General features: G+C 35.5%; 1 protein-coding gene across 1 annotated transcript; it reads right to left on the reverse strand.

Moving 5' to 3' along the window:
• Positions 1-5,380: 5,380 nt before the first annotated feature.
• LOC143611437 (phosphate transporter PHO1 homolog 3-like) lies at positions 5,381-9,465 on the reverse strand. Its single transcript, XM_077085635.1, has 11 exons — positions 8,892-9,465; positions 7,995-8,262; positions 7,864-7,912; positions 7,698-7,769; positions 7,485-7,614; positions 7,029-7,408; positions 6,409-6,558; positions 6,165-6,317; positions 5,790-6,068; positions 5,575-5,714; positions 5,381-5,494 (listed from the first exon to the last, which is right to left on the reverse strand). Exons 1-11 carry the CDS (start codon positions 9,451-9,453, stop codon positions 5,398-5,400), a joined length of 2,280 nt encoding a protein of 759 aa, XP_076941750.1. The 5' UTR covers positions 9,454-9,465; the 3' UTR covers positions 5,381-5,397.
• Between the last annotated feature and the right edge of the window lie 279 nt (positions 9,466-9,744).

Consider the following 9,744-nt stretch of genomic DNA (forward strand, 5'->3'; position numbering starts at 1 on the left):
TAAGAATTTCCACTATAAGACTTCTTATAGCTCTTGCTTCAATTCATAATTTAATAATTCACCAAATGGTTATGAAAACTGCACTCTTAAATGGTGAATTGGAAGAGGAGGTATACATGAAACATCATGAGGGTTTTGTATAACTTGGTCAAGAACACAAAGTGTGTAAACTTGTTAAATCTTGAAACAAGCATCTAAACAGTGGCATCAAAAATTTGATGAGGTGATTGTTTTGTCAAAAATTACACGAGGATAGTTAAGTAACAAAACTTTGAATGTGAGGTGGGATGCTTGATATTGTAAACAAAATAATAAGTAAATGGTACGAGTGACAAAGTGATGTAGCGAGGAAAAACCCTCGATCCTTAGAGGATCTCCGGCAAAAAACCTCGGAAGGGGAAAACTATCCCACTGCCTCAATTATATTAAGTAAAATCGGTGATTACAAGTCTTGGAAGTTGCTATGATCACTGCTCTAGTTACAAGTCAGCGGTCCAGTGTGTGTTCGTGTCTTATGCGATTTACAAACTCCTATTTATAGTTACCCGAGTCAAAACTATCAATTACAAGCAATAACGAGCATTAATTGTCCTGGTGAGTATCATGGATCAGTTACAATTTGCATATCTTTATCATTAAATGGTGGCTATAATTGCTCCAGCATCCTAATCTTCAATGTTTGACCGCGTCTTCAACTAGGAATTAATTATTGAGCGTTACCTGCAAGACCAAGTCAAATGTGAAAAGGATAATGACGGTTAATAACGTAAATTACACGAAACCCAATTAACCTGAACCCAACAAACACGGACCTTAATAGGATCGGATTGCGGATTAACTTTTATTTCTTAAACGCCTGACTAAATAGACCTAATTAACCAGAAAGCTATCAAGTTGATTTAACACCTCTACCAACAGCCGCCTGGCATAGAACATATCTAGCATATAAAGTGCCTTTTTTTATCATCACTTTGAATTTTAAGCTTACTTAATTATGGTATTACAACGATTTATATAAAAAAAAAGAGTACACTATTACATTCGAACATATCTATATATCCATTAAAAAAACTCATTTTAGCCAATTCTTATTGGTTCCATTCATTAATTCTCATATATATCTTACAACCTTGGAATTTATTATCATTTAAATAATTCAAAACAACTTTGTAACTGTTTTTCTTTCCCCTAAATTCTAACCCTAGAAATTCTCTGAAATTAAATCTCAACATTATAATATAACAATTAAAGTGCGGTTTCTCTCTACGCTCCCACTCATTTTCTCACGCCGATCCTTCTTCTTCCCTATAACTCCCATTCACAACATTTTTTTCCTTAAATCGTGATGCCCACCATAAATTCTTGGGGTATGTTTGGTTGGAGTTAATGGAATGAAGATGGAATGGAATGGAAGAAGGAATGAAATGGACAAGGTAATGAAATGGATCATTCCATTCCTTTGTCTTGTTTGGTTAACCTATGAGAATGAAATGAATTATTACTTTATGTTGTTTGGTATCCAAAAAAATTGTATGATTGAAATAAAAATAATAAAAACACTCCTATCTCAAAATAATTTTTTTTACAAAAAAAAAAAAAACAAAACAAAAACCGCAATGGCGACAGTGGTGGTGTTAGCTCCGGCGACGAAAATGGTGGTGGCAGTGGCGACGGTGGTGGTGGGGTGGCGGTGGTCAAGCGGTGGTAGCATTGGTAGTGATGGCGATGGTAGGGTGGCGGTGATGGTCAGGCGGTGGCGGCGACAATATTTTCGATGGTTACAGCGATGATGGTGGCAGTGGTTGTGCTGGTGGTAAGGTGGTGGTGGCAGAGGCGGTGGATGGTGGTGGTGGCGATGGTGGCGGTAAGGTGTCGGTGATGGCGATAGTAGTGGTAGTTGTTGTTAGGTGGTGATGGTGTTGTTGAGAAAGTAAGGTGAATGAGGAATGGAATGAAAAAAAAGAAGGGGGGTAAGAAGGAATGGTTTTGATGGAATGGGATTCCATGTGTAATGGATGATTCCATTCCATTGAGCAACCAAACACCACTTTTTTCACTGCTACACAATGAATCATTCCATTCTCTTTATCATTCATGCATACCAAACGCTACCTTACACTGTCATTTCTACTAGACAACATCCCTAGACTCTATGACGGTGTTCACAGAAACTTAGTCATTAGGCTCTAATACATAGAACCTATAAGCTTTTGAATTTTCTGCATAGCCTATGAAAATGCAGTTTATTCTCTTTTCATCCAAGTCCTTTATCTTAGGCGTAGTAAGACGTACAACAGCCCTACAACCCCAGACTAGTTAAAGTTTGGAGGTTTCTTTTTCCATAACTAATAACAAGTTTTTATTCTTTTTATTGAGAGTTCTGTTTAATAAATAACATGCCGTAAGCATAGCCTCTCCCCAGAACCCATTACTCAAACCAAAGTAAGATAACAAGGAATTTACCCTTTCCTTCAAGGTTCTACTTTTCCTTTCAGCCACACCATTCTGTTGTGGTGCATATGATGCTGTGGTTTGACGTATTATTCCAATTGATTGAAAATATATTGGATCATAATACATCCCTCCCCGATCATTTCAAAGAGTTTCAATAAAGTCACCATGAAACAATTCAACTTCTTGTTTGTAAACCTTGAATTTATCAAGTGCTTCATTTTTAGCATGCACAAGATATAAAAAACAATATCTTGTTGCATCATCAACATAAGCAGTGACATATTTCTTATTACCAAGTGAGGGGGTGCTATGATAGTCACATAAGTCCGAAAGAACGAGTTGTAATACCTTAGAATTTCTTTTCACATTTTTAAATGGTTTTCTTTTAATCTTTGTTAATTCACAAGTATGACATTTATTTTGATGCATGTCAAAAGCCGGTATTAAACTAATTTTAGACATCTCTTTCATTCTAAAATAATTCACATGATCTAATCTAGCATGCCATAAATTAGAAACATAATCTACCGTGCTATCAGATGATGATGCAATACAAACAGATTCTATAGCAAATGGAACACTAATATTAAGTTTAAACATACCACTACACAAATATCCAAATCCAAAAACGATTTAATGTCGAGATAATATAAACTTATCGACTCAATAACTTGTTTAAAATCATAGTTATTAAAAACAATCCCAGACAGAAGATTCTTTCGAATCCTTGGAACGTACAACACATGATTCAACAACAAATGCTTTTCAGATGTAAATACAAGTATGACTTTTCCCAATTCCATTGATAGGCTCAGTTGCTACATTTCCCATTCAAAGTACAGATCCATCTTCAACTGATTCTAAATTTTCAAACCATTTCAGATCCTTGCATATGTGACTCATAGCACCCGAGTCTACCCACTATGCAAGCATGTCATCCTGTACATAAAAGGATCCAGAAATAAATGATACACAATTCTCAACCGAATTGTTTTTAAGAACGATTGGACTTTCTGAGTCCAAAACAAAACCTGAAGATTGGGTTTTATTTATTTCCCAACCCAATGGGTTCTTCCCGACTATACCAGGACCGTGGCCCATCAACCCCATGTGAGTACCATCGCTTCAGACATGCAGCGACTTATATGGACAAACAGTTATGTTATTAACTTTAATTTGGGTCTTCAACACACTATGACAAACTCAAATAAAATTCGTTTCCACCCGCAAACTTAATTCGACAATCAGACTTTTGATGTCCCTATTTTCCACATCCCAAACAAGACTTAAGTCTTCTTTTTGGGATAACTATAGTCCCAGTTAAACTTTCGTTTATTTCTGATTGTCATAATTTATTACGTTATAGAATGCATATGCAATGATTCTAAACCATGAAAAGGGAAAAATTCCTAAAATGATCCAATTAAGAGAGAAGTTTCCTAATTAACCCCACTACCCCAAGACTTTTAATTTTGTCCCGTGAAACTCGTTGGAGACTGCGGTTTTTGTATGTGGGACGACGGTTTCCAAATTAACCCCACGAGTTCTCTTTTTTCTTTCTCAAGCTCTGAAATGCTGTCGGCAGCGGAAACAATTTAAAAACCGTCGTGACCAACAATTTTGGTAAGCCCACAAAACTTCATGGATCTGACGATCTTTGTTCAAAAATGGACGAGGAAGAGAGCTTGGAACACGTGTCTAATTCTGATTGGTGGTTAACACCCGCCGGTGCGAATTACAATCTATCAGATCTGACAACGTTCGCCAGACTTTCTAGAATTTTTTTGGATGGTTGAGCTAGTTTTAGTACTTTTCTCCACTTAAGGTTATTTAGTGAATTTTCCCATGAAAAATGCTACATCAGTGAATCCTTCTGTTTACTCAAAACTATTTGGGATAAAGTCATAAAACGTTTGTTTTTGAATTTTAGAAAATCCTTCTTTGCACTCAATATCCCACGCCACCATATATCACAGACCAATATTTCAAAAAGTCAAATGCAAAACATAATCTAATTTTGATGACTATATATTTATTAGCGAGCATAGTGTTCTGTATATTATTTTGTATTTATTGTATAGTATCATTTCATAGTTTTTGGATATATTGTTATCTTTTCTATCTGATTGTAATTTGTATTTATATTGGCTTAATCGAATGAGAGGATACGTTGATAACAAATCACAATATTAACCATAGCAATTCTTAATTCCAACACTAATTCCAATTCGATGCACCCCAAATCCAATATGTGATTACTATTTTCCAATCAGTGCAATCAAATAGTTTAATCTTTGTTGAATAAACAGAATTTACATACCCGTAAATGATGCGTGATTGAATAACATGATGATGAATTAAATATAGCAACTTGGATTAATCTTGGAATCGTGATGCCGCTATCAGATTGAACTATTTGACAATGCTTAATCGGACTAGACCAAGATATGTTGAGAACAAGAATTTTGATTGATAGTTTTGTGAGAAAACCTTGTACCAAAAATTGTGATGATCTTAAAATTATTATTAAACGAGCCTGCACTACCGCATCTCCTAACTCGTTAATAAATAATAATATTTACTAGATCATAAAGTTAATCCAACATCATCAAAATCATGTTTATAACACTAAAGTAACCAACAACACGGGTGCAGATTAATAGAATCAAGGAAGATATTAAACGGCTTATATGTATATGGGAAAGAAATAGAGGGAAAGTAGTTGGTTTAGATTGGGAGACGTAGTGCTCTTTTAGCTGACCGGGGCGGCTATGATGGTATCGTTAATAAAGCATGGCGTTCAAAAAACAATTAATATGCAACAACAATATGCATCAATGAAATGCCAATGAAATTTTCATTATGCAGACACAAAACTGGTGATTCTTTACAACCTGCTATTGTTATTACTATTATAAATTTATAAATCAATCACTAAACGAATTAAAGATTCTTGTATCCATCCTCGTAGCTAAAAGGTAACGGCACCGATTTCACAGCTCTAAATTTGCCAACATTGTTCAAATGCTCATTCTCCAACCTAAATTCATTCATTTCAAAGTTATATTACACTTTAATGATATAAATATCATGTATTCACAGTTACGAATCGAACCATACCTGAAGAAGTTCCATATTCCACGTCGAATAATCTCCAAACTCGCAACGATTGCGATTAATGCATTTCTATGGAGGAAAGGGGCTTCATGGAAATCCATCACAGTTTGCATCCAGGCTAGTCTCAGTATCACATTCAATACCTGCAAAGTACAAAATGTTTATTAGTTGCATATCGTATTACAACTGCTAAGTAGTAATTTGTAATCAGTAATCACCATTGCTATGAAGTAGATAGATCTGTGTGGCAAGATAAGCTTATCTCTTAGCCATGGATTCTCGGAATCCTTACATAGCAGACCCCAATCCATCACTATGTCCCAGTAGGTACTGAATATTGTTGCGACTCCGGAGGTAGATGCAGATATGATCTTCAGGGTTATTCCTCTTCTTTGACTGTAGATTGTCCGTGTAACAACCGCAGCAATGGTAGAGAAGTATTTTAGTCCGTTCAAAGCTTGTGTAGAATCTCGCCCGTCACACAAGCGTCTTATGCACTACACATTCATACAAAAATAATAATCAACAAACATGCATCTTAGTATCTTACAAATGAAACCATAATGTATTAATGTGTTATATTGTATATGTACCTGTAGGACTCGAATCCAATATGGGATAACCGCGATAATAATAAAAAGAACATCATAAACTTCACTATTGTTGCATTGTTCGGCGTCCCTTGTTTTGAAGTCTCCCCAACCATAGTAGCATACATAGAACTGTAGATTTCTCAATAATTGAACCTGAAACAATAACGAGTTATAAAATTAATAAGTTTTAGTTTATGAACTTGAGTACGGTCCTTCTTTAATGTTTTCGAAATTTGAATCATACCTGACTAGTAAACTGGTCAGCCAAGAAGAAATCAGGGAGTGTGACTGCATAAAGCGGAGCGCAAATGCAATGCCATAAACAGACCAGCAGGAAAAAACGATTTGCCCGATAGAAGATGTCGAACGGACATATTGTTATCAAAATAACAGCCTACAAAACATAGTTTACATTTAAATCAATAATTAATAACTCATTCCTATATATATGCAATGTTACAAATGTCGCTAGGCGCACCCTAGGCAGCCGACTGGGGAGTTGGGAGTACTCGGAGAGTACCCGGACATGATAAATATAAAGAAAATCAATTTTTAGACATTATATATTTGTCAAAATAAGCATAATTCACGTCAAAAGGGTACTCTAGCTGACTCGCCAACTTCTGAATGACTTTTAACTGACTTTTAGAGAACCCTAGCCGCCTAGCCCGACTTTTTGTCTGACTTTTACCGACTTTTAGAAATTCATAGCCCGACTTTTGACCGACTTTGACCGCCTCCGACTAATCCAGGCTGACTTGGAAAAAGTCTCCAAGGTAGGGGTCCGAGGACCAACTAGTCAGCCTCGGAATCCGACTTTTACAACACTGTATACAAGTACAAGGGAAAAGAGGAGTTGCTTACAATGACTAAAACCAGAGGGAGTAATTCAGTAATCGCTTTGTAACTTTTAGTCTCGGGATCCAATTCCATTTCAAGATTTGAGAGTACAGCTGCAAGAGTGACTACTGATAGACCAGAACCTAGAAGTAGAACTTCTTTGAAACCCAATTCGGTGCCCGGCTTGAATCCAAATATAAACGAGTAGTTAACACGATAACGTGTCCAAAAGTACACATTTCCAGAATACATCAGGATATGTAACACCAGAAATCCAAACATGCTGTACAATGGAAAGATGGTATTCATGTACTGAGTTCGACCTTCGCTTTTAAGAAGATCTCGAGCGTGTACACTTACAATAATCGCAATCATAAGTGCTAACGAGAATCCAAAGAAGCAGCCTGAAACAGTTAATACATTAGTTATCAAGTTTTAGTAGCAAGTCAAAAACAGGTTCTTTAATCTTAACTAACTTACCAACAAAAAATGTTATACGGTGCTTCTCTCTTTTGGCTTTCGGCCTTAAAGTGTTCATTCCTTGATGTCGGTTCCCGTTATAGAAATGCTTCACGAATGCTGCTTCGACTCGTTCTATGAGCTTAGAAACCTGAAGCAATTTTTTGTTAAATGTTAATATCTTAACCGATTTTGAAGTGCCAGAACAATCATGTAATAACCGTAGTTTCATACCTCATCAGATTGACTCAAGTAAGATTCTTCAACCATCTGCAGGTAAGCATCGGACGCGTTTCTTGATGTGATCTGCAATAATAATATTCTCAGTCAGCAATTGAGCCCGCAGAGACACTGAGAGTGAGACACGTATGAATTATGACAAAAACCGAAAATTTCTAACCTTATCGTACTTCTTCATGATCTTAGAGAATGCTAACTGATTCAAGAACCTGGTTTGTAATTCAAGATACAATTTAGTTACTTTGTAACCGAAATTCATTTCACATTTAAAGTGACTAATATAATGCTTACGCGTAGTTCTTTAAAAACCGAAGCTTTTCATGAAACTCAATAAACGCTTGCTTCAACTTTTCTTGCGCCTCTCTAACTTCATTTTTGTTGAAATGCAAGTCAAAATTTAAACTTTTGAAAACATTTTTCATGGTGGATAACGGTGTTTCGGTCGTGGCATTGATCTTTACATGATTTAAAACCTCTAAAGATGCCATCTTGTGTCCTTTAGTAACCTCTGATCTCTTCTCTTGTTGCTCTTCATGAATCACCTCCAATGGATATGAACCTAAAAAGTTACATTTATCAAAAGTCAGTAAATATTTTTGTTCATAGTTGTTGGAAATCGGAATTAAAAGAACGAAACAATTTTGATCAAGAACGATTGATCGACTCTATCAATATAATCAAACTGAAAATAAGACTACACAAATTATTAACCCTGCCAATCTACTTATAAATTTATCCTAATTAAAAGATAGCATAACGACTTTAAACAACTCGATAAACTTATATGACCGACTCAAACTCAAGACTTTAAACGTTTATCAAGATTAACCTTTCAGCATTGTTAAGACTGTTGTAATGTAATGCGATGTTTTATAATAAAAAAGAAAAAAAACTAATAATAACAACAAAAGAATCAAAATCAGCAACAAAATAATAACAGCAAATACTTATAACAGCATAAGAAAAAAGCTTAATAATAACAACAAAATGTAAATCAACAAATATTTATAACGTCTCATAATCGGAAATCAGCAAATACGAACAAAAAACAACAACAAACAATTATATAAACAAACCTAATAATAAGTTAATAGCAACAAATCGGTTCTCACTGTTTTCATGTTAAGAATAAAATGTATTCGATCATGAAACCTATTGTAACGTAATGTTTTTAAGTAAATTAACTACCTGTGTTTCCTTCATTCATGAACGGAGACGGAGTCACCGCGGCAGCTGCGGCGGCAGAGGGATTATTAACTTTAATCCTAAGAGCAATGAGGGCTTCCATTTGTTTACTCAACTCCTCAGCCTCCTTCACCACCTCCTCCACTTTACTTTTATAAAAACCAATAACTTTATTAAACTCATGATCAAGTCCTCTAAAGAACACAAGCTCAAGGTCTCCGCCTTCCTCGGACGACCGGAGAAAAATCGTCTGGTAACTCCTCCCATCTTCCCCTTGCTCCTCATCACCTGTCTGCATTAATATCACTTCATCTTCACTGTCTTTCTTAGGACTGTTATTACCATACTTACTAGTTAGTCCACTAAAGGCTCTAAAAAGAGACACCCTTCTCTTCAAAGAAGCCGCTTTCGACGGCGCAACCGTCCTTGTTTTCGCATGATCATTCTCTGGCCGCCTGTGGAATACCAAGACCTGTTTCAAGAGAATCTTGAGATAGTTATAGTTCATGTATGCTTCTCGCCATTCAGGCACCATTTGTGAATCAAATTCTTTTCCAAACTTCATTGCTGGTTTTTAATTTTAATTTCCTAGACAAAGATTATAATATGATAAGTGTTAAAAAAGATATGAACATATTTATATATAAGTGTGCATGTGGTGCTTTGACATCGTATTCAAAGCTTGTGCCAGCTTTAAGCGTGTTTTACAGAATGAATCAAAACGGGTTGCTTGTCGGGTCGAAGTTTTTTTTTTTTACTCTCAAAAAGGCAAAGAATATCAATATTGAATTCAACATATCTTTGTAATAAATAATAAATATTTGTTACATTTTGAATACTTGGTTGGTTGTTAATT

This window comes from Bidens hawaiensis, unplaced genomic scaffold, assembly GCF_021521415.1.
Source record: "Bidens hawaiensis isolate Kalapana, Puna unplaced genomic scaffold, B.hawaiensis_p1.1 tig00031118_1, whole genome shotgun sequence".
In the NCBI taxonomy this organism is placed as follows: domain Eukaryota; kingdom Viridiplantae; phylum Streptophyta; class Magnoliopsida; order Asterales; family Asteraceae; genus Bidens; species Bidens hawaiensis.

Coding starts and splice junctions, on each gene's coding strand:
- LOC143611437 (XM_077085635.1), bottom strand. CDS start 9,453: ATGAAGTTTGGAAAAGAATTTGATTCACAAATGGTGCCTGAATGGCGA. Junction 7,615..7,697: donor ACTTGAGTCAATCTGATGAG/GTATGAAACTAC, acceptor AAATTGCTTCAG/GTTTCTAAGCTCATAGAACG. Junction 6,559..7,028: donor TCCCTCTGGTTTTAGTCATT/GTAAGCAACTCC, acceptor TATGTTTTGTAG/GCTGTTATTTTGATAACAAT.